The sequence below is a fragment of the Oncorhynchus nerka genome, unplaced genomic scaffold (assembly GCF_034236695.1).
Source record: "Oncorhynchus nerka isolate Pitt River unplaced genomic scaffold, Oner_Uvic_2.0 unplaced_scaffold_1212, whole genome shotgun sequence".
Taxonomy (NCBI): domain Eukaryota; kingdom Metazoa; phylum Chordata; class Actinopteri; order Salmoniformes; family Salmonidae; genus Oncorhynchus; species Oncorhynchus nerka.
The window spans coordinates 126,252-153,007 of NW_027040117.1; the positions used below are offsets into that span (position 1 = coordinate 126,252).

At 42.1% G+C, this 26,756-nt stretch overlaps 1 protein-coding gene across 1 annotated transcript in view; it reads right to left on the reverse strand.

Moving 5' to 3' along the window:
* The window catches only part of LOC135569070 (inactive carboxypeptidase-like protein X2), a gene marked incomplete at its 5' end in the record, with an annotated part of 107,561 nt that overhangs the window by 75,288 nt on the left and 5,517 nt on the right, over positions 1-26,756 (reverse strand). The window contains 3 exons of the mRNA XM_065015913.1: positions 6,300-6,388; positions 19,072-19,222; positions 24,924-25,008. Of these exons, the coding sequence (XP_064871985.1) occupies positions 6,300-6,388; positions 19,072-19,222; positions 24,924-25,008 (325 nt within the window). The remainder of the gene's footprint in view (positions 1-6,299; positions 6,389-19,071; positions 19,223-24,923; positions 25,009-26,756) is intronic.

Sequence of the window (26,756 nt, forward strand, 5' to 3'; positions counted from 1 at the left end):
TGGTGTAGTGTCTGCCCAGCATTACTCTGTGGTGTAGTGTAGTATCTGCCCAGCATTACTCTGTGGTGTAGTGTAGTGTCTGCTCAGCATTACTCTGTGGTGTAGTGTAGTGTCTGCTCAGCATTACTCTGTGGTGTAGTATCTGCCCAGCATTACTATGTGGTGTAGTGTAGTGTCTGCCCAGCATTACTCTGTGGTGTAGTGTCTGCCCAGCATTACTCTGTGGTGTAGTGTAGTATCTGCCCAGCATTACTCTGTGGTGTAGTGTAGTGTCTGCTCAGCATTACTCTGTGGTGTAGTGTAGTGTCTGCTCAGCATTACTCTGTGGTGTAGTATCTGCCCAGCATTACTCTGTGGTGTAGTGTTGTGTCTGCTCAGCATTACTCTGTGGTGTAGTATCTGCCCAGCATTACTCTGTGGTGTAGTATCTGCCCAGCATTACTCTGTGGTGTAGTGTAGTGTCTGCCCAGCATTGCTCTGTCGTGTAGTACAGTGTCTGCCCAGCATTACTCTGTGGTGTAGTGTAGTGTCTGCCCAGTATTACTCTGTGGTGTAGTGTAGTACCTGCCCAGCATTACTCTGTGGTGTAGTACAGTATCTGCCCAGCATTACTCTGTGGTGTAGTGTAGTGTCTGCCCAGCATTGCTCTGTGGTGTAGTACAGTGTCTGCCCAGCATTACTCTGTGGTGTAGTGCAGTGTCTGCCCAGCATTACTCTGTGGTGTAGTGTAGTATCTGCCCAGCATTACTCTGTGGTGTAGTACAGTGTCTGCCCAGCATTACTCTGAGGTGTAGTGCAGTGTCTGCCCAGCATTGCTCTGTGGTGTAGTGTCTGCCCAGCATTACTCTGTGGTGTAGTGCAGTGTCTGCCCAGCATTACTCTGTGGTATAGTGCAGTGTCTGCCCAGCATTGCTCTGTAGTGTAGTGTCTGCCCAGTATTACTCTTTGGTGTAGTACAGTGTCTGCCCAGCATTACTCTGTGGTGTAGTGTCTGCCCAGCATTACTCTGTGGTGTAGTGTAGTATCTGCCCAGCATTACTCTGTGGTGTAGTGTAGTGTCTGCCCAACATTACTCTGTGGTATAGTGTCTGCCCAGCATTACTCTGTGGTGTAGTACAGTGTCTGCCCAGCATTACTCTGTGGTGTAGTGTCTGCCCAGCATTACTCTGTGGTGTGGTGGTGTATCTGCCCAGCATTACTCTGTGGTGAATTATAGTATCTGCTCAGCATTACTCTGTGGTGTAGTGTAGTATCTGCCCAGCATTACTCTGTGGTGTAGTGTAGTGTCTGCTCAGCATTACTCTGTGGTGTAGTGTAGTGTCTGCCCAGCATTACTCTGTGGTCTGGTGTAGTGTCTGCCCAGCATTGCTCTGTGGTGTAGTACAGTGTCTGCCCAGCATTACTCTGTGGTGTAGTGCAGTGTCTGCCCAGCATTACTCTGTGGTGTAGTGTAGTATCTGCCCAGCATTACTCTGTGGTGTAGTACAGTGTCTGCCCAGCATTACTCTGTGGTGTAGTACAGTGTCTGCCCAGCATTACTCTGTGGTGTAGTGCAGTGTCTGCTCAGCATTACTCTGTGGTGTAGTGTCTGCTCAGCATTACTCTGTGGTGTAGTGTAGTGTCTGCCCAACATTACTCTGTGGTATAGTGTCTGCCCAGCATTACTCTGTGGTGTAGTACAGTGTCTGCCCAGCATTACTCTGTGGTGTAGTGTAGTGTCTGCTCAGCATTACTCTGTGGTGTAGTGTAGTGTCTGCCCAGCATTACTCTGTGGTGTAGTGCAGTGTCTGCTCAGCATTACTCTGTGGTGTAGTGTCTGCTCAGCATTACTCTGTGGTGTAGTGTAGTATCTGCTCAGCATTACTCTGTGGTGTAGTATCTGCCCAGCATTACTCTGTGGTGTAGTGTAGTATCTGCCCAGCATTACTCTGTGGTGTAGTACAGTGTCTGCCCAGCATTACTCTGAGGTGTAGTGCAGTGTCTGCCCAGCATTGCTCTGTGGTGTAGTGTCTGCCCAGCATTACTCTGTGGTGTAGTGTAGTGTCTGCCCAGCATTACTCTGTGGTGTAGTGCAGTGTCTGCTCAGCATTACTCTGTGGTGTAGTGTCTGTCCAGCATTACTCTGTGGTGTAGTGTAGTATCTGCTCAGCATTACTCTGTGGTGTAGTATCTGCCCAGCATTACTCTGTGGTGTAGTGTAGTATCTGCTCAGCATTACTCTGTGGTGTAGTGTAGTATCTGCCCAGCATTACTCTGTGGTGTAGTGTAGTGTCTGCTCAGCATTACTCTGTGGTGTAGTGTAGTGTCTGCCCAGCATTACTCTGTGGTGTGGTGTAGTGTCTGCTCAGCATTACTCTGTGGTGTAGTGTAGTATCTGCTCAGCATTATTCTGTGGTGTAGTGTAGTATCTGCTCAGCATTACTCTGTGGTGTAGTGCAGTGTCTACCCAGCATTACTCTGTGGTGTAGTGTAGTATCTGCTCAGCATCACTCTGTGGTGTAGTGTAGTGTCTGCTCAGCATTACTCTGTGGTGTAGTTTAGTGTCTGCCCAGCATTACTCTGTGGTGTAGTTTAGTGTCTGCTCAGCATTACTCTGTGGTGTAGTGTAGTGCCTGCCCAGCATTACTCTGTAGTGTAGTGTAGTGTCTGCCCAGCATTACTCTGTGGTGTAGTGTCTGCCCAGCATTTCTCTGTGGTGTAGTGCAGTATCTGCCCAGCATTACTCTGTGGTGTAGTGTAGTGTCTGCTCAGCATTACTCTGTGGTGTAGTGTAGTGTCTGCTCAGCATTACTCTGTGGTGTAGTGTAGTGTCTGCTCAGCATTACTCTGTGGTGTAGTGTAGTGTCTGCTCAGCATTACTCTGTGGTGTAGTGTAGTGTCTGCTCAGCATTACTCTGTGGTGTAGTGTAGTGTCTGCTCAGCATTACTCTGTAGTGTAGTGTAGTGTCTGCCCAGCATTACTCTGTAGTGTAGTGTAGTGTCTGCTCAGCATTACTCTGTAGTGTAGTGTAGTGTCTGCTCAGCATTACTCTGTAGTGTAGTGTAGTGTCTCCTCAGCATTACTCTGTGGTGTAGTGTAGTGTCTGCCCAGCATTACTCTGTAGTGTAGTGTAGTGTCTGCTCAGCATTACTCTGTAGTGTAGTGTAGTGTCTGCTCAGCATTACTCTGTGGTGTAGTGTAGTGTCTGCCCAGCATTACTCTGTAGTGTAGTGTAGTGTCTGCCCAGCATTACTGTGTAGTGTAGTGTAGTGTCTGCTCAGCATTACTCTGTAGTGTAGTATAGTATCTTCCCAGCATTACTCTGTGGTGTAGTGTAGTGTCTGCCCAGCATTACTCTGTGGTGTAGTGTCTGCCCAGCATTACTCTGTGGTGTAGTGTAGTGTCTGCTCAGCATTACTCTGTAGTGTAGTGTAGTGTCTGCTCAGCATTACTCTGTAGTGTAGTGTAGTGTCTGCCCAGCATTACTCTGTGGTGTAGTGTAGTGTCTGCTCAGCATTACTCTGTGGTGTAGTGTAGTGTCTGCTCAGCATTACTCTGTAGTGTAGTGTAGTGTCTGCCCAGCATTACTCTGTAGTGTAGTGTAGTGTCTGCTCAGCATTACTCTGTAGTGTAGTGTAGTGTCTGCTCAGCATTACTCTGTAGTGTAGTGTAGTGTCTGCCCAGCATTACTCTGTGGTGTAGTGTAGTGTCTGCCCAGCATTACTCTGTGGTGTAGTGTCTGCCCAGAATTACTCTGTGGTGTAGTGTAGTGTCTGCTCAGCATTACTCTGTGGTGTAGTGTAGTGTCTGCTCAGCATTACTCTGTGGTGTAGTGTAGTGTCTGCTCAGCATTACTCTGTGGTGTAGTGTAGTGTCTGCTCAGCATTACTCTGTGGTGTAGTGTAGTGTCTGCTCAGCATTACTCTGTGGTGTAGTGTCTGCTCAGCATTGCTCTGTGGTGTAGTATCTGCCCAGCATTACTCTGTGGTGTAGTGTCTGCTCAGCATTACTCTGTAGTGTAGTGTAGTGTCTACTCAGCATTACTCTGTAGTGTTGTGTAGTATCTGCCCAGCATTACTCTGTGGTGTAGTGTCTGCTCAGCATTACTCTGTAGTGTAGTGTAGTGTCTGCTCAGCATTACTCTGTAGTGTAGTGTCTGCCCAGCATTACTCTGTAGTGTAGTGTAGTGTCTGCTCAGCATTACTCTGTGGTGTAGTGTCTGCCTAGCATTACTCTGTAGTGTAGTGTAGTGTCTGCCCAGCATTACTCTGTGGTGTAGTGTAGTGTCTGCTCAGCATTACTCTGTGGTGTAGTGTAGTGTCTGCTCAGCATTACTCTGTGGTGTAGTGTAGTGTCTGCCCAGCATTACTCTGTGGTGTAGTGTAGTGTCTGCCCAGCATTACTCTGTGGTGTAGTGTAGTGTCTGCTCAGCATTACTCTGTAGTGTAGTGTAGTGTCTGCTCAGCATTACTCTGTAGTGTAGTGTAGTGTCTGCTCAGCATTACTCTGTGGTGTAGTGTAGTGTCTGCTCAGCATTACTCTGTAGTGTAGTGTAGTGTCTGCTCAGCATTACTCTGTAGTGTAGTGTAGTGTCTGCTCAGCATTACTCTGTAGTGTAGTGTAGTGTCTGCCCAGCATTACTCTGTGGTGTAGTGTAGTGTCTGCCCAGCATTACTCTGTGGTGTAGTGTAGTGTCTGCTCAGCATTACTCTGTGGTGTAGTGTAGTGTCTGCCCAGCATTACTCTGTGGTGTAGTGTAGTGTCTGCCCAGCATTACTCTGTAGTGTAGTGTAGTGTCTGCTCAGCATTACTCTGTGGTGTAGTGTAGTGTCTGCCCAGCATTACTCTGTAGTGTAGTGTAGTGTCTGCTCAGCATTACTCTGTGGTGTAGTGTAGTGTCTGCCCAGCATTACTCTGTGGTGTAGTGTAGTGTCTGCCCAGCATTACTCTGTAGTGCAGTGTAGTGTCTGCTCAGCATTACTCTGTAGTGTAGTGTAGTGTCTGCTCAGCATTACTCTGTAGTGTAGTGTCTGCCCAGCATTACTCTGTGGTGTAGTGTCTGCTCAGCATTACTCTGTGGTGTAGTGTAGTGTCTGCCCAGCATTACTCTGTGGTGTAGTGTCTGCTCAGCATTATTCTGTGGTGTAGTGTAGTGTCTGCTCAGCATTACTCTGTGGTGTAGTGTAGTGTCTGCCCAGCATTACTCTGTAGTGTAGTGTCTGCTCAGCATTACTCTGTAGTGTAGTGTAGTGTCTGCTCAGAATTACTCTGTAGTGTAGTGTCTGCCCAGCATTACTCTGTGGTGTAGTGTCTGCTCAGCATTACTCTGTGGTGTAGTGTAGTGTCTGCTCAGCATTACTCTGTGGTGTAGTGTAGTGTCTGCTCAGCATTACTCTGTGGTGTAGTGTAGTGTCTGCTCAGCATTACTCTGTAGTGTAGTGTCTGCCCAGCATTACTCTGTGGTGTAGTGTCTGCTCAGAATTACTCTGTGGTGTAGTGTAGTGTCTGCTCAGCATTACTCTGTAGTGTAGTGTCTGCCCAGCATTACTCTGTGGTGTAGTGTCTGCTCAGCATTACTCTGTGGTGTAGTGTAGTGTCTGCTCAGCATTACTCTGTGGTGTAGTGTAGTGTCTGCCCAGCATTACTCTGTGGTGTAGTGTAGTGTCTGCTCAGCATTACTCTGTAGTGTAGTGTAGTGTCTGCTCAGCATTACTCTGTAGTGTAGTGTAGTGTCTGCCCAGCATTACTCTGTAGTGTAGTGTAGTGTCTGCCCAGCATTACTCTGTAGTGTAGTGTAGTGTCTGCCCAGCATTACTCTGTGGTGTAGTGTAGTGTCTGCTCAGCATTACTCTGTAGTGTAGTGTAGTGTCTACCCAGCATTACTCTGTAGTGTAGTGTAGTGTCTGCCCAGCATTACTCTGTGGTGTAGTGTAGTGTCTGCCCAGCATTACTCTGTAGTGTAGTGTCTGCCCAGCATTACTCTGTAGTGTAGTGTAGTATCTGCCCAGCATTACTCTGTAGTGTAGTGTAGTGTCTGCCCAGCATTACTCTGTGGTGTAGTGTCTGCCCAGCATTACTCTGTGGTGTAGTGTCTGCCCAGCATTACTCTGTGGTGTAGTGTAGTGTCTGCCCAGCATTACTCTGTAGTGTAGTGTAGTGTCTGCCCAGCATTACTCTGTGGTGTAGTGTAGTGTCTGCCCAGCATTACTCTGTAGTGTAGTGTAGTATCTGCCCAGCATTACTCTGTAGTGTAGTGCAGTGTCTGCCCAGCATTACTCTGTAGTGTAGTGTAGTGTCTGCTCAGCATTACTCTACTTACATGCCTCATCTCTTTGTAGTTGTGATGTTTGAAGTCCAGGTTGTCTGTGGTTGTGATCTCATTCCGTCTGTGGTAATAGTTCTGTGAGTCTGACAACAAACACATCCCATATCAAGTCATTGAACAAGTCACTATATCCCACAACAGTATATGTGTCAACTGAAGAGCTAGATAGGTCTGATAGTGATCAATGGGTTACAGTCACGATACCACAAAATGGAGGTTGGTGTCACCTGAATTGGGAAGGACAGGCATGTGGAAATGACTGAAGTGGAATTAGTGGAATGGTATCAAATACATAAAAAAAAAAGTGGTTTCCACGATGCCGTTCCAAATCAAATCAAATCAAATGTTATTTCTCACATACACATGGTTAGCAGATGTTATTGGTCACATACACATGGTTAGCAGATGTTATTGGTCACATACACATGGTTAGCAGATGTTATTGGTCACATACACATGGTTAGCAGATGTTATTGGTCACATACACATGGTTAGCAGATGTTAATGGTCACATGGTTAGCAGATGTTAATGGTCACATACACATGGTTAGTAGATGTTAATGGTCACATGGTTAGTAGATGTTATTGGTCACATGGTTAGTAGATGTTAATGGTCATATGGTTAGTAGATGTTAATGGTCACATGGTTAGTAGATGTTAATGGTCACATGGTTAGCAGATGTTAATGGTCACATGGTTAGCAGATGTTAATGGTCACATACACATGGTTAGCAGATGTTATTGGTCACATACACATGGTTAGCAGATGTTATTGGTCACATACACATGGTTAGCAGATGTTATTGGTCACATACACATGGTTAGCAGATGTTATTGGTCACATACACATGGTTAGCAGATGTTATTGGTCACATACACATGGTTAGCAGATGTTATTGGTCACATACACATGGTTAGCAGATGTTATTGGTCACATACACATGGTTAGCAGATGTTATTGGTCACATACACATGGTTAGCAGATGTTAATGGTCACATACACATGGTTAGCAGATGTTATTGGTCACATACACATGGTTAGCAGATGTTATTGGTCACATACACATGGTTAGCAGATGTTAATGGTCACATACACATGGTTAGCAGATGTTATTGGTCACATACACATGGTTAGCAGATGTTATTGGTCACATACACATGGTTAGCAGATGTTAATGGTCACATACACATGGTTAGCAGATGTTAATGGTCACATACACATGGTTAGCAGATGTTATTGGTCACATACACATGGTTAGCAGATGTTATTGGTCACATACACATGGTTGGCAGATGTTATTGGTCACATACACATGGTTAGTAGATGTTATTGGTCACATACACATGGTTAGCAGATGTTATTGGTCACATACACATGGTTAGCAGATGTTATTGGTCACATACACATGGATAGCAGATGTTAATGCGAGTGTAGCGAAATGCTTGTGCTTCTAGTTCCGACAATGCAGTAATAACCAACAAGTAATCTAGCTAACAATTCCAAAACTACTACCTTATAGACACAAGTGTAAAGGGATAAAGAATATGTACATAAAGATTTTATTTTATTTTATTTATTTATTTCACCTTTATTTAACCAGGTAAGCAAGTTGAGAACAAGTTCTCATTTACAATTGCGACCTGGCCAAGATAAAGCAAAGCAGTTCGACACATACAAGGACACAGAGTTACACATGGAGTAAAACAAACATACAGTCAATAATACAGTAAAAAAAAACAAGTCTATATACAATGTGAGCAAATTAGGTGAGAAGGGAGGTAAAGGCAAAAAAGGCCATGGTGGCAAAGTAAATACAATATAGCAAGTAAAACACTGGAATGGTAGATTTGCAATGGAAGAATGTGCAAAGTAGAAATAAAAATAATGGGGTGCAAAGGAGCAAAATAAATAAATAAATTAAATACAGTTGGGAAAGAGGTAGTTGTTTGGGCTAAATTATAGGTGGGCTATGTACAGGTGCAGTAATCTGTAAGATGCTCTGACAGTTGGTGCTTAAAGCTAGTGAGGGAGATAAGTGTTTCCAATTTAAGAGATTTTTGTAGTTCGTTCCAGTCATTGGCAGCAGAGAACTGGAAGGAGAGGCGGCCAAAGAAAGAATTGGTTTTGGGGGTGACTAGAGAGATATACCTGCTGGAGCGTGTGCTACAGGTGGGAGATGCTATGGTGACCAGCGAGCTGAGATAAGGGGGACTTTACCTAGCAGGGTCTTGTAGATGACATGGAGCCAGTGGGTTTGGCGACGAGTATGAAGCGAGGGCCAGCCAACGAGAGCGTACAGGTCGCAATGGTGGGTAGTATATGGGGCTTTGGTGACAAAACGGATAGCACTGTGATAGACTGCATCCAATTTGTTGAGTAGGGTATTGGAGGCTATTTTGTAAATGACATCGCCAAAGTCGAGGATTGGTAGGATGGTCAATTTTACAAGGGTATGTTTGGCAGCATGAGTGAAGGATGCTTTGTTGCGAAATAGGAAGCCAATTCTAGATTTAACTTTGGATTGGAGATGTTTGATATGGGTCTGGGAGGAGAGTTTACAGTCTAACCAGACACCTAAGTATTTGTAGTTGTCCACGTATTCTAAGTCAGAGCCGTCCAGTGTAGTGATGTTGGACAGGCGGGTAGGTGCAGGTAGCGATCGGTTGAAGAGCATGCATTTAGTTTTACTTGTATTTAAGAGCAATTGGAGGCCACGGAAGGAGAGTTGTATGGCATTGAAGCTTGCCTGGAGGGTTGTTAACACAGTGTCCAAAGAAGGGCCGGAAGTATACAGAATGGTGTCGTCTGCGTAGAGGTGGATCAGAGACTCACCAGCAGCAAGAGCGACCTCATTGATGTATACAGAGAAGAGAGTCGGTCCAAGAATTGAACCCTGTGGCACCCCCATAGAGACTGCCAGAGGTCCGGACAGCAGACCCTCCGATTTGACACACTGAACTCTATCAGAGAAGTAGTTGGTGAACCAGGCGAGGCAATCATTTGAGAAACCAAGGCTGTCGAGTCTGCCGATGAGGATGTGGTGGTTGACAGAGTCGAAAGCCTTGGCCAGATCAATGAATACGGCTGCACAGTAATGTTTCTTATCGATGGCGGTTAAGATATCGTTTTAGACCTTGAGCGTGGCTGAGGTGCACCCATGACCAGCTCTGAAACCAGATTGCATAGCAGAGAAGGTATGGTGAGATTCGAAATGGTCGGTAATCTGTTTGTTGACTTGGCTTTCGAAGACCTTAGAAAGGCATGGTAGGATAGATATAGGTCTGTAGCAGTTTGGGTCAAGAGTGTCCCCCCCTTTGAAGAGGGGGATGACCGCAGCTGCTTTCCAATCTTTGGGAATCTCAGATGACACGAAAGAGAGGTTGAACAGGCTAGTAATAGGGGTGGCAACAATTTCGGCAGATAATTTTAGAAAGAAAGGGTCCAGATTGTCTAGCCCGGCTGATTTGTAGGGGTCCAGATTTTTCAGCTCTTTCAGAACTTCAGCTGAATGGATTTGGGAGAAGGAGAAATGGGGAAGGCATGGGCGAGTTGCTGTTGGGGGTGCAGTGCTGTTGACCGGGGTAGGAGTTGCCAGGTGGAAAGCATGGCCAGCCGTAGAAAAATGCTTATTGAAATTCTCAATTATGGTGGATTTATCAGTGGTGACAGTGTTTCCTATCTTCAGTGCAGTGGGCAGCTGGGAGGAGGTGTTCTTATTCTCCATGGACTTTACAGTGTCCCAGAACTTTTTAGAGTTAGTGTTGCAGGAAGCAAATTTCTGCTTGAAAAAGCTAGCCATGGCTTTTCTAACTGCCTGTGTATAACGGTTTCTAGCTTCCCTGAACAGCTGCATATCACGGGGGCTGTTCGATGCTAATGCAGAACGCCATAGGATGTTTTTGTGTTGGTTAAGGGCAGTCAGGTCTGGGGAGAACCAAGGGCTATATCTGTTCCTGGTTCTAATTTTCTTGAATGGGGCATGTTTATTTAAGATTGTTAGGAAGGCATTTTAAAAAAAAAATATCCAGGCATCCTCTACTGACGGGATGAGATCAATATCCTTCCAGGACACCCCGGCCAGGTCGATTAGAAAGGCCTGCTCGCTGAAGTGTTTCAGGGAGCGTTTTACAGTGATGAGTGGAGGTCGTTTGACCGCTGACCCATTACGGATGCAGGCAATGAGGCAGTGATCGCTGAGATCTTGGTTGAAGACAGCAGAGGTGTATTTAGAGGGGAAGTTGGTTAGGATGATATCTATGAGGGTGCCCGTGTTTAAGGCTTTGGGGGGGTACCTGGTAGGTTCATTGATAATTTGTGTGAGATTGAGGGCATCAAGTTTAGATTGTAGGATGGCTGGGGTGTTAAGCATGTTCCAGTTTAGGTCGCCTAGCAGCACGAGCTCTGAAGATAGATGGGGGCATCAGTTCACATATGGTGTCCAGAGCACAGCTGGGAGCAGAGGGTGGTCTATAGCAGGCGGCAACGGTGAGAGACTTGTTTTTAGAGAGGTGGATTTTTAAAAGTAGAAGTTCAAATTGTTTGGGTACAGACCTGGATAGTAGGACAGAACTCTGCAGGCTATCTTTGCAGTAGATTGCAACACCGCCCCTTTGGCAGTTCTATCTTGTCTGAAAATGTTGTAGTTTGGAATTCAAATTTCTGAATTTTGGTGGTCTTCCTAAGCCAGGATTCAGACACAGCTAGAACATCCGGGTTGGCAGAGTGTGCTAAAGCAGTGAAAAGAACAAACTTAGGGAGGAGGCTTCTAATGTTAACATGCATGAAACCAAGGCTATTACGGTTACAGAAGTCATCAAAAGAGAGCGCCTGGGGAATAGGAGTGGAGCTAGGCACTGCAGGGCCTGGATTCACCTCTACATCGCCAGAGGAACATAGGAGGAGAAGAATAAGGGTACGGCTAAAAGCAATAAGAATTGGTCGTCTAGAACGTCTGGAACAGAGAGTAAAAGGAGGTTTCTGGGGGCGATAAAATAGCATCAAGGTATAATGTACAGACAAAGGTATGGTAGGATGTGAATACAGTGGAGGTAAACCTAGGTATTGAGTGATGAAGAGAGAGATATTGTCTCTAGAAACATCATTGAAACCAGGAGATGTCATTGCATGTGTGGGTGGTGGAACTAATAAGTTGGATAAGGTATAGTGAGCAGGACTAGAGGCTCTACAGTGAAATAAGCCAATAAACACTAACCAGAACAGCAATGGACAAGACATATTGACATTAAGGAGAGGCATCCTTAGTCGAGTGATCAAAAGGGTCCAGGGAGTGGAGAGGTTGGTTTGGGGGTCACGGCGATTTAGACAGCTAGCCAGGACATCGGTAGCAAGCTAGCATAGGATGGAGGTCTGTTGTTAGCCACCTCTTGCGTTCCGTCAGTAGATTAGTGGAGTTCCGTGTTGTAGAGGGGATTAGTCCAAATCACACAACAACAAAAAAATAAAAACAATAGATATAGTTATAGAGGCCCAAGAAGAAACATGTTAATAATAAAAATAAATAAATTGTCCGATTGTCTATTCTGAGAGCATCCGGTAAGACAGCTAACGGTTAGCAGGCCGCAGATGGGCATTCAGGTAACGTCGCGACGGAGGAGCCAGCCGGATCTCCTTCGGGTAGATAACGTCGGCAGTCCAGTTGTGAAGGCCCGGAGGGGCTCCGTGTAGGCAGTAAAACGGGTCCGGATAGGTGACTGCAGCCCAGGAGTGATTGACGGAGCTCAGGAGTGGTTGACGGAGCTGGCTAGCTCCGGAGTAATTGATGTTTGCTCCGGAATCGACGAAAGCAGATAGACACACGGATAGCAGCCAGCTAGCTGTGAGATCCGGGAGTGAATGTCCAGAGAGCAGTTGAAATCCAGGGACATGGAGAGAAAAAATCGGTCCGGTATGTTCCGTTCCGAGCCGCGCTGCGCCGTACAAAACTGGCGATAGATTTTCGAGTTAAAGGATAGCTGATGACCACAAACCGTGGTTAGCTGAATACGAACGAGTTGCCAGTAAAGAAGCTAACTAGCTTCTGATTAGCTTCTGGCTAGCTCCTGGCTAGCTTCTGGCTAGCTTCTTGGAGTTTCTGGCTAGCTTCTGGCTAGCTTCTTGGAGGATTGCAGATTTGATTGCAGATTTGAGGTAAATAATACGTATTTATACATATCAATTGGTGAGGCAGGTTGCAGGAGAGTGTATTGAAGTTGAGTTGATGGAAAATAAAAATAAAATGTATGTGAAAAAAAAGTTGTAAATATATATATATACACGACACGACAAGACGAGGACAAAAGACGTCTGAACTGCTATGCCATCTCGGGCAATCAAAAAAGATATATGATATATGAATGAGTGATGGTACAGAGCGGCATAGGCAAGATACAGTAGATGGTATCGAGTACAGTATATACATATGAGATGAGTATGTAAACAAAGTGGCATAGTTAAAGTGGCTAGTGATACATGTATTACATAAAGATGCAGTAGATGATATAGAGTACAGTATATACGTATACATATGAGATGAATAATGTAGGGTATATAAACATTATATTAGGTAGCATTAGGTAGCATTGGCTCAGTTCCAGACATTATATTAGGTAGCATTAGGTAGCATTGGCTCAGTTCCAGACATTATATTAGGTAGCATTAGGTAGCATTGGCTCAGTTCCAGACATTATTAAGAGCCGTCCTCCCTTCAGCAGCCTCCTGTGGTATATTCCCCTGTAAAGACTGGGTTTAATTTGTTGTGTGGCAATGCTCATGCCCTGGTTCTGGAAGTGCATTACGTGACGCAAAGTAGATTGAGCATTGCTAGCTACCTACACTGTTCGGTCCATGGAAAAGGACCTAACTTTTTAATATTGTTTTCCCCCTAAAGTTGTTTTTTATTGTTTGTAAAACTTGTTGAGAGCTCTCAAGTGTTTTAGCTTTACTATCTTAGTCTTTAAGGTATATAGTGGCTTTAAGGTATATAGTGGCTTTAAGGTATATAGTGGCCTTCAGAAAGCATTCAGAACCCCTGTCACTTTACTATCTTAGGCTTTAAGGTATATAGTGGCCTTCAGAAAGCATTCAGACCCCTGTCACTTTACTATCTTAGGCTTTAAGGTATATAGTGGCTTTAAGGTATATAGTGGCTTTAAGGTATATAGTGGCCTTCAGAAAGCATTCAGACCCCTGTCACTTTACTATCTTAGGCTTTAAGGTATATAGTGGCTTTAAGGTATATAGTGGCTTTAAGGTATATAGTGGCTTTAAGGTATATAGTGGCTGTAAGGTATATAGTGGCTTTACTATCTTAGGCTTTAAGGTATATAGTGGCCTTCAGAAAGCATTCAGACCCTGTCACTTTACTATCTTAGGCTTTAAGGTATATAGTGGCCTTCAGAAAGCATTCAGACCCCTGTCACTTTACTATCTTAGGCTTTAAGGTATATAGTGGCCTATCAGAAAGGCATTAGTGGCTTTAAGGTATATAGTGGCTTTAAGGTCTATAGTGGCTTTAAGGTATATAGTGGCTTTAAGGTATATAGTGGCTTTCAGAAAGCATTCAGACCCCTGTCACTTTACTATCTTAGTCTTTAAGGTATATAGTGGCTTTAAGGTATATAGTGGCCTTCAGAAAGCATTCAGACCCCTGTCACTTTACTATCTTAGTCTTTAAGGTATATAGTGGCTTTAAGGTATATAGTGGCCTTCAGAAAGCATTCAGACCCCTGTCACTTTACTATCTTAGGCTTTAAGGTATATAGTGGCTTTAAGGTATATAGTGGCCTTCAGAAAGCATTCAGAACCCCGGACACTTTACTATCTTAGTCTATAGAAACCCCACCTCTTTAAGGAATACCTAGGATAGGATAAAGTAATCCCTCTCACCCCCCCTTAAAAGATTTAGATGCACTATTGTAAGTGGCAGTTCCACTGGATGTCATAAGGTGACCCTGTCACCAATTTTACTATCTGGATAGGCTTTAAGGTAAATGACTTAAATGTAAATGTAAATATAGTGGCCTTCAGAAAGCATTCAGACCCCTGTCACTTTACTATCTTAGGCTTTAAGGTATATAGTGGCCTTCAGAAAGCATTCAGACCCCTGTCACTTTACTATCTTAGGCTTTAAGGTATATAGTGGCTTTAAGGTATATAGTGGCTTTAAGGTATATAGTGGCTTTAAGGTATATAGTGGCTTTAAGGTATATAGTGGCTTTAAGGTATATAGTGGCCTTCGGAAAGCATTCCGACCCCGTCACTTTTTCCACATTTTGTTACGCTAAAGCCTTATTCTGAAAATTGATTAAATTAAATCTACACACAATAAATACCCCATAATGACAAAGTGAAAACAGGTTTTTAGAAATTTCAGCAATTTTATAAAAAATAAAAAACAGAAATACCTTATTTACATAAGTATTCAGACCCTTTGCTATGAGATTCTAAATTGAGCTCAGGTGCATCCTGTTTCCATTGATCATCGTTGAGATGTTTCTACTACTTGATTGGAGTCCACCTGTGGTAAATTTATTTGATTTTGACATGATTTGCCAAGGCGTGTACCTGTCTGTATAAGGTCCCACAGTTGACAGTGCATGTCAGAGCAAAAACCAAAGTTTCCTCCCCTGGTTTCACCAGTCTACAGGGTTTGATCTCTATATATACAGTGGGGCAAAAAAGTATTTAGTCAGCCACCAATTGTGCAAGTTCTCCCACTTAAAAAGATGAGAGAGGCCTCAAATTTTCATCATAGGTACACTTCAACTATAAATAAATAAATACTTATTTTCCACCATAATTTGCAAATAAATTCATTAAAATTCCTACAATGTGATTTTCCGGATTTTTTTCCCTCATTTTGTCTGTCATAGTTGAAGTGTACATATGATGAAAATTACAGGCCTCTCTCATATTTTTAAGTGGGAGAACTTGCACAATTGGTGGCTGACTAAATACTTTTTTTACCCCACTGTATATAAAGTTGAAGTCGGAAGTTTACATACACCTTAGCCAAATATATTTAAACTCCGTTTTTCACAGTCCCTGACATTTAATCCTAGTAAAAATTCCCTGTTTTAGGTCAGTTAGGATCACCACTTTATTTTAAGGATGTGAAATGTCAGAATAATAGTAGAGATAATTATATATTTCAGCTTTTATTTCTTTCATCACATTGCCAGTGGTCAGAAGTTTACATACACTCAATTAATATTTGGTAGCATTGCCTTTAAATTGTTTAACTTGGCTTTCAATCGTTTAGTAGCCTTAAGCTTCCCAGAAAAAGTTGGGTGCATTTTGGCCCATTCCTTCTGACAGAGCTGGTGTAACTGAGTCAGGTTTGTAGGCCTCCTTGCTCGCACACGCTTTTTCAGTTCTGCCCAAACATTTTCTACAGGATTGAGGTCAGGGCTTTGTGATGGACACTCCAATACCCTGACTTTGTTGTCCTTAAGCCTTTTTGCCACAACTTTGTAAGTATGCTTGGGGTCATTGTCCATTTGGAAGACCCATTTGCAACCAAGCTTTAACTTCCTGACTGATGTCTTGAGATGTTGCTTCAATATATCCACATAATTTTCCAGTCTCATGATGCCATCTATTTTGTAAGTGTACCAGTCCCTCCTGAGGAAAGCACCCCCACAACATGATGCTGCCACCCCCACTTTTTCACAGTTGGGATGGTGTTCTTCGGCTTAAAGCCTTTTCTCAAACAAATGATGGTCATTATTAACAGTTCTATTTTTGTTTCATCTAGACCAAAACATTTCTCCAAAAGTGTATTTCTTTCAGGTCTTGGCTGATTTCTTTTGGTTTTTCCACAGGTACACCTCCAATTTGACATTATGTCAATTAGCCTATCAAAAAAGCTATGACAACATTTTCTGGAATTTTCCTTGTTTACAGTCAAGTATTCTGACCCACTGGAATGATACAGTGAATTAGTGTAAACTGAGGTAACTGGACAGTATATTAGGTACACCACCCCTGTCTACTACTGCCATTCAACTTAATACACTGAGGGTAACTGGACAGTATATTAGGTACACCACCCTGTCTACTACTGCCATTCAACTTAATACACTGAGGGTAACTGGAAGTATATTAGGTACACCTTGTCTTTTGATTCAACTAATTGAGGATAACTGGACAGTATATTAGGTACACCACCCCCTGTCTACTACTGCCATTCAAGCAAACACTGAGGGTAACTGGACAGTTTCCTACACCACCCCCTGTCTACTACTGCCATTCACCAGGGTAACTACAGTATATTAGGTTTGTCTACTACTGCCATTCACCTTAATACACTGAGGGCCACTGGACAGTTCATTAGGTACACCACCCCTGTCAGACAGTTACACACAGCAGTTACCTAGTAGAATGCAAGTTCTCCAGCAGTTACCTAGTAGAATCACACAGTTACACATATAGCAGTTTTAGATCACACAGTTACACATATAGCAGTTACCTAGTAGAATCACACAGTAACACAGCAGTTACCTTTAGAATCACACAGTTACACACACAATACCTAGTAGAATCACAAGTACACATTAGCATTACCTAAAGAATTTTACACAGCAGTTACCTAGTAGAATCACACAGTTACACATATAGCAGTTACCTAGTAGAATCACACAGTACACATAGCAGTTATTGGGTAGAATCACACAGTTACACAGCAGTTACCTAGTAGAATCACACAGTTACACATATAGCAGTTACCTAGTAGAATCACACAGTACACATAGTGTTATTGGGTAAATTTTTTACACACAGCAGTTTTAGTAGAATCAAGTTGAAGCAGTTACCTAGTAGAAAATTACAGTTACACACAGCAGGTACCTAGTAGAATCACACAGTTACACATATAGCAGGTACCTAGTAGAATCACACAGTACACACAGCAGTTACCTAGTAGAATCACACAGTTACACATATAGCAGTTACCTAGTAGAATCACACAGTACACACAGCAGTTACCTAGTAGAATCACACAGTTACACATATAGCAGGTACCTAGTAGAATCACACAGTACAACAGCAGTTACCTAGTTTACACACACAGCAGTTACCAGTTAGAATCACACAGTTACACTTTATTTTAGTAGGATGTGAAATGTCAGAATAATAGTAGAGATAATTATATATTTCAGCTTTTATTACCTTTCATCACATTGCACAGCAGTTCTAGTAGAATTTACAGTACACTCAATTAATATAGAGTCACACATTGCCACACAACAGTTTACCTAGTAGAGGTTACACAATCAGTTACCTAGTAGCACTACACACAGCAGTTACCTAGTAGAATCACACACAAAAAGTTACCTAGTAGATTTTCCACAGTTACACATATGAGCAGTTACCTAGTAGAATCACACAGCACACACAGCAGTTACCTAAGTAGAATCACACAGGCACCAGCAGTTACCTAGTAGAATCACCCAAACACACAGCAGTTACCAGAATTACAGTACACACAGCAGTTATGTACATCATTTTCTGGAATTTTCCAAGCTGTTTAAAGGCACAGTCAATTTAACTTCTGACCCACTGGAATTGTGATACAGTGAATTAGAATCACACAGCAACTGAGGGTAACTGGACAGTAGTTACCTAGTAGAATCACACACCACAGCCCTAGTCTACTACTGCCATTCAACTTAATACACTGAGGGTAACTGGACAGTTACCTATTAGGAATCACACAGTACACATAGCAGTTACCTATTCAACAGTTAATACACTGAGGGTAACTGGACAGTTATATTAGGTACACACACACCCCTGTCTACTACTGCAGTTATTCAATCTTAATACACTGTTATTGGGGGTAACTGGACAGTTATATTAGTACACCACCAGTTACCTGTCTACTACTGCCATTCAACTTAATACACTGAGGGTAACTGGACAGTTATTAGGTACACCACCCCCTGTCTACTACTGCCATTCAACAGTTACCTGAGGGTAACTGGACACATATTAGGTACACACAGCAGTTACCTAGTGAATCACACAGTTCACCTAGTAGAATCACACACACACAGCAGTTACCTAGTAGAATCACACAGTACACACACAGCAGTTACCTAGTAGAATCACACAGTACACACACAGCAGTTACCTAGTAGAATCACACAGTTGCACACACAGCAGTTACCTAGTAGAATCACACAGTTACACATATAGCAGTTACCTAGTAGAATCACACAGTACACACAGCAGTTACCTAGTAGAATCACACAGTACACACAGCAGTTACCTAGTAGAATCACACAGTACACACATAGCAGTTACCTAGTAGAATCAGACAGTACACACAGCAGTTACCTAGTAGAATCAGACAGTACACACAACAGTTACCTAGTAGAATTACCTAGCAGTTACCTAGTAGAATCACACAGTACACACAGCAGTTACCTAGTAGAATCAGACAGTACACACAGCAGTTACCTAGTAGAATCACACAGTACACAGCAGTTACCTAGTAGAATCACACAGTACACACACAGCAGTTACCTAGTAGAATCACACAGTACACACACAGCAGTTACCTAGTAGAATCAGACAGTACACATAGCAGTTACCTAGTAGAATCACACAGTACACACAACAGTTACCTAGTAGAATCACACAGTACACACAGCAGTTACCTAGTAGAATCACACAGTACACACACAGCAGTTACCTAGTAGAATCACACAGTTACACATATAGCAGTTACCTAGTAGAATCACACAGTACACACACAGCAGTTACCTGGCATGGGACATCCCAGGATCTCCACTCTCATACAGATGCTGCCACGGTTGAACCAGGAACGAGGGTTGACCCTGATGTAACGAGCCACGGCAGCCACAGGAAACACATTCAACACAGGGATCTCTTTCTCCTTGTTACCAATGAAGATCTACTGAGACAAGCAGATTATGAGCAACACAGTGAATAAGAGACTAGGGATCGGGAGTTGAGGTACAGTACATCTATGGACCATGGTAATACAGTACCATCTATGGACCATGGTAATACAGTACATCTATGGACCATGGTAATACAGTACCATCTATGGACCATGGTAATACAGTACCATCTATGGACCATGGTAATACAGTACCATCTATGGACCATGGTAATACAGTACATCTATGGACCATGGTAATACAGTACATCTATGGACCATGGTAATACAGTACCATCTATGGACCATGGTAATACAGTACATATATGGACCATGGTAATACAGTACCATCTATGGACCATGGTAATACAGTACCATCTATGGACCATGGTAATACAGTACATCTATGGACCATGGTAATACAGTACCATCTATGGACCATGGTAATACAGTACCATCTATGGACCATGGTAATACAGTACATCTATGGACCATGGTAATACAGTACCATCTATGGACCATGGTAATACAGTACCATCTATGGACCATGGTAATACAGTACATCTATGGACCATGGTAATACAGTACATCTATGGACCATGGTAATACAGTACATCTATGGACCATGGTAATACATCTATGGACCATGGTAATACAGTACCATCTATGGACCATGGTAATACAGTACCATCTATGGACCATGGTAATACAGTACATCTATGGACCATGGTAATACAGTACATCTATGGACCATGGTAATACAGTACATCTATGGACCATGGTAATACAGTACATCTATGGACCATGGTAATACAGTACCATCTATGGACCATGGTAATACAGTACATCTATGGACCATGGTAATAAAGTACCATCTATGGACCATGGTAATACAGTACATCTATGGACCATGGTAATACAGTACATCTATGGACCATGGTAATACAGTACATCTATGGACCATGGTAATACAGTACCATCTATGGACCATGGTAATACAGTACATCTATGGACCATGGTAATACAGTACATCTATGGACCATGGTAATACAGTACCATCTATGGACCATGGTAATACAGTACATCTATGGACCATGGTAATACAGTACCATCTATGGACCATGGTAATACAGTACATCTATGGACCATGGTAATACAGTACATCTATGGACCATGGTAATACAGTACCATCTATGGACCATGGTAATACAGTACCATCTATGGACCATGGTAATACAGTACATCTATGGACCATGGTAATACAGTACATCTATGGACCATGGTAATACAGTACATCTATGGACCATGGTAATACAGTACCATCTATGGACCATGGTAATACAGTACCATCTATGGACCATGGTAATACAGTACATCTATGGACCATGGTAATACAGTACATCTATGGACCATGGTAATACAGTACCATCTATGGACCATGGTAATACAGTACCATCTATGGACCATGGTAATACAGTACATCTATGGACCATGGTAATACAGTACATCTATGGACCATGGTAATACATGGTAATACATCTATGGACCATGGTAATACAGTACATCTATGGACCATGGTAATACAGTACCATCTATGGACCATGGTAATACAGTACATCTATGGACCATGGTAATACAGTACATCTATGGACCATGGTAATACATCTATGGACCATGGTAATACAGTACATCTATGGACCATGGTAATACAGTACCATCTATGGACCATGGTAATACAGTACATCTATGGACCTTGGTAATACATCTATGGACCATGGTAATACAGTACATCTATGGACCATGGTAATACAGTACCATCTATGGACCATGGTAATACATCTATGGACCATGGTAATACAGTACCATCTATGGACCATGGTAATACAGTACATCTATGGACCATGGTAATACAGTACCATCTATGGACCATGGTAATACATCTATGGACCATGGTAATACAGTACCATCTATGGACCATGGTAATACAGTACATCTATGGACCATGGTAATACAGTACATCTATGGACCATTGTAATACAGTACATCTATGGACCATGGTAATACAGTACATCTATGGACCATGGTAATACAGTACCATCTATGGACCATGGTAATACAGTACCATCTATGGACCATGGTAATACAGTACCATCTATGGACCATGGTAATACAGTACATCTATGGACCATGGTAATACAGTACCATCTATGGACCATGGTAATACAGTACATCTATGGACCATGGTAATACAGTACATCTATGGACCATGGTCATACATCTATGGACCATGGTAATACAGTACCATCTATGGACCATGGTAATACAGTACATCTATGGACCATGGTAATACAGTACATCTAAGGACCATGGTAATACATCTATGGACCATGGTAATACAGTACATCTATGGACCATGGTAATACAGTACATCTATGGACCATGGTAATACATCTATGGACCATGGTAATACAGTACATCTATGGACCATGGTAATACAGTACATCTATGGACCATGGTAATACAGTACATCTATGGACCATGGTAATACAGTACCATCTATGGACCATGGTAATACAGTACATCTATGGACCATGGTAATACAGTACATCTATGGACCATGGTAATACATCTATGGACCATGGTAATACAGTACATCTATGGACCATGGTAATACAGTACATCTATGGACCATGGTAATACAGTACATCTATGGACCATGGTAATACAGTACATATATGGACCATGGTAATACAGTACATCTATGGACCATGGTAATACAGTACATCTATGGACCATGGTAATACAGTACATCTATGGACCATGGTAATACAGTACCATCTATGGACCATGGTAATACAGTACATCTATGGACCATGGTAATACAGTACCATCTATGGACCATGGTAATACAGTACCATCTATGGACCATGGTAATACAGTACATCTATGGACCATGGTAATACAGTACATCTATGGACCATGGTAATACAGTACCATCTATGGACCATGGTAATACAGTACCATCTATGGACCATGGTAATACAGTACATCTATGGACCATGGTAATACAGTACCATCTATGGACCATGGTAATACATCTATGGACCATGGTAATACAGTACATCTATGGACCATGGTAATACAGTACCATCTATGGACCATGGTAATACAGTACATCTATGGACCATGGTAATACAGTACATCTATGGACCATGGTAATACATCTATGGACCATGGTAATACAGTACATCTATGGACCATGGTAATACAGTACCATCTATGGACCATGGTAATACAGTACATCTATGGACCTTGGTAATACATCTATGGACCATGGTAATACAGTACATCTATGGACCATGGTAATACAGTACCATCTATGGACCATGGTAATACATCTATGGACCATGGTAATACAGTACCATCTATGGACCATGGTAATACAGTACATCTATGGACCATGGTAATACAGTACCATCTATGGACCATGGTAATACATCTATGGACCATGGTAATACAGTACCATCTATGGACCATGGTAATACAGTACATCTATGGACCATGGTAATACAGTACATCTATGGACCATTGTAATACAGTACATCTATGGACCATGGTAATACAGTACATCTATGGACCATGGTAATACAGTACCATCTATGGACCATGGTAATACAGTACCATCTATGGACCATGGTAATACAGTACCATCTATGGACCATGGTAATACAGTACATCTATGGACCATGGTAATACAGTACCATCTATGGACCATGGTAATACAGTACATCTATGGACCATGGTAATACAGTACATCTATGGACCATGGTCATACATCTATGGACCATGGTAATACAGTACCATCTATGGACCATGGTAATACAGTACATCTATGGACCATGGTAATACAGTACATCTAAGGACCATGGTAATACATCTATGGACCATGGTAATACAGTACATCTATGGACCATGGTAATACAGTACATCTATGGACCATGGTAATACATCTATGGACCATGGTAATACAGTACATCTATGGACCATGGTAATACAGTACATCTATGGACCATGGTAATACAGTACATCTATGGACCATGGTAATACAGTACCATCTATGGACCATGGTAATACAGTACATCTATGGACCATGGTAATACAGTACATCTATGGACCATGGTAATACATCTATGGACCATGGTAATACAGTACATCTATGGACCATGGTAATACAGTACATCTATGGACCATGGTAATACAGTACATCTATGGACCATGGTAATACAGTACATCTATGGACCATGGTAATACAGTACATCTATGGACCATTGTAATACAGTACCATCTATGGACCATGGTAATACAGTACATCTATGGACCATGGTAATACAGTACCATCTATGGACCATTGTAATACAGTACATCTATGGACCATGGTAATACAGTACCATCTATGGACCATGGTAATACAGTACATCTATGGACCATTGTAATACAGTACCATCTATGGACCATGGTAATACAGTACATCTATGGACCATGGTAATACAGTACATCTATGGACCATGGTAATACAGTACATCTATGGACCATGGTAATACAGTACATCTATGGACCATGGTAATTCTTACTTAGACGACGATAATGACATTGGAATCTGATCAATATGATCCAAGAAACAAACTCTTCCAGAATGTTCCGACAAAGTGTGAACTGCTGTAACAACTATGCCTCATTGATCTCCATCCCAATCATATCTATTGATCTCCATCCCAATCATATCTATTGATCTCCACCCCAATCATATCTATTGATCACCACCCCAATCATATATATCGATCTGCACCCCAATCATATCTATTGATCACCACCCCAATCATATATATTGATCAACCCCTCAATCATATATATTGATCACCACCCCAATCATATATATTGATCACCACCCCAATCATATCTATTGATCTCCATCCCAATCATATCTTTTGATCTCCACCCCAATCATATCTATTGATCACCACCCCAATCATATATATTTATCTGCACCCCAATCATATCTATTGATCACCACCCCAATCATATATATCGATCTGCACCCCAATCATATCTATTGATCTCCATCCCAATCATATATATTGATCTCCATCCCAATCATATCTATTGATCACCACCCCAATCATATATATCGATCTGCACCCCAATCATATCTATTGATCACCACCCCAATCATATATATTGATCAACCCCTCAATCATATATATTGATCACCACCCCAATCATATCTATTGATCTCCATCCCAATCATATCTTTTGATCTCCATCCCAATCATATCTATTGATCTCCATCCCAATCATATCTATTGATCTCCACCCCAATCATATCTATTGATCTCCACCCCAATCATATCTATTGATCTCCACCCCAATCATATCTATTGATCTCCACCCCAATCAAATCTATTGATCACCACCCCAATCATATATATTGATCTCCACCCCAATCATATTTATTGATCACCACCCCAATCATATATATTTATCTGCACCCCAATCATATCTATTGATCTCCACCCCAATCATATCTATTGATCACCACCCCAATCATATATATTTATCTGCACCCCAATCATATCTATTAATCTCCATCCCAATAATATCTATTGATCTCCACCCCATTCATATCTATTGATCATGATCTCAGCTAGCTACTCACCAGGTCTTGTGATCCATTCTTCAGAGTGACCCAGGTGTGACTGTCGTTGCTCACAAGGACCTTATATGATGTCACCCAGTCGCTCCTAAAACGTGGGAGGAGAGGGAAAGTCAAGAAAGTGTAAGAAGAAGGAATTAGTTTAAAGTGTTCAAAGCCGAGCTGCTCCACGATGGACTGACGTACACAGTGTCCATATTAGGAAGCAAACGTCCATGGAAGCTGTGTCAGAGTCACTAGGATTTGGTGTCTTTTCCTAATACGGACACCATACATTTCTTAAAGTGAATTTAACTACAGGTGACAACTTTACAGTACAGATGTAGGATCATACTTTGATCATACTCTGAGAAATTTCCAGCAACGTAGGGAACGCAGATGAGATTTGTGATTTACATAAATTCTCTGAAAACCCCAAATAACACACGGTTAATATTGCACTTTTCATGTAGCCTACTTTTGTCCAGCTAATAGCCTAACCACCGATCAAGCAACATTATGGACTAAACTTTCAAATCATGTTACTGCATTTTTTTTTTTTGCAATGACAATATAGGTCAAATTATGATCCTATTCCTGTAGCTAATCCACTAGGTAACAGCAAATATAATACGATCCATACCAGTAGATTTCAAATGTATTTCGCCAATATATATGTAAATATCTTCAGAGATCTTGTCCATATGACCATGTATACCGTTCTGAACCAGAACCATCCCAGCTTGTTCTACTTACAGTAACTGTCTCCTTCTGGGACCAATGCTGAAATATGGGCAGACACCTGGTTCTGGTTAGTGGAGCCACCATGTAGCTAATGGTATGACAAACTAAAAAAGAGAATTCCCACTATGCACGGCTGGCAGCACAGCCAAGAGACAGACAGACAGACAGACAGACAGACAGACATACAGACAGAGACACACACACACACACACAGACACACACAGACACACACACACACACACACACACACACACACACACACACACACACACACACACACACACACACACACACACACACACACACACACACACACACACACACACACACACACACACAATATTAAATATTGTAAAATATTACTGTTTGTTTTTTGCAAACGCTATACAGATGTTGTATCTTAATTTGAGCCAGTTTGCTACAGCAGGAAAATAATCCTGCAGCAACAGGAAATGTGAATTATTATGTGGATTATAGTTAATGGACATTTTTATTGTCACGTTTGTCGTAAGAACTGGACCAAGGCGACTAAGACATTTATAGGGGTTGATACGTTTTTTCATTAGGGCAAAGTCTGACATTTCAAACTTTAGAAGCCTTTTAAAAAACTCAAATACACTACACATGTTTGCATTCTCAGCAACAAACGAGTGATCAAATTAAGATCCTCCATCTGTCTATCCATTGTTTAGCTGGAATGGAATGTTCGTATCCTGTATATTTGACTGTGATATGTGGTTGCCTCACCTAGCTATCTTACGATGAATGCCCTTGAAATATCGAATGCACTTGAAATATTGATGTCACAAATGTATAATTTGTACAGTTCTTTAATAAAAAGGCTGGTTTTTTTTTTGTTACATGTGACTGTGTAAAACCTAGCAGTTACTACGCATTTCTCTGAGGATCTCAATCTGACCAGTATTGTTGTGGCAAAATAATCCTGCAGCAACAGGATTTGACCGTTTAGTCCGTAATGTTGTTTGATCGGTGGTTAGGCTATTAGCTGGAAAAAAAAATAGGCTACATGAACAGTGCAACACTGTTAATATACAGTAACTGTGTGTTAGTGGAGGTTTTCATAGGAATTTATGTACCAAGCTCATGAGTGGA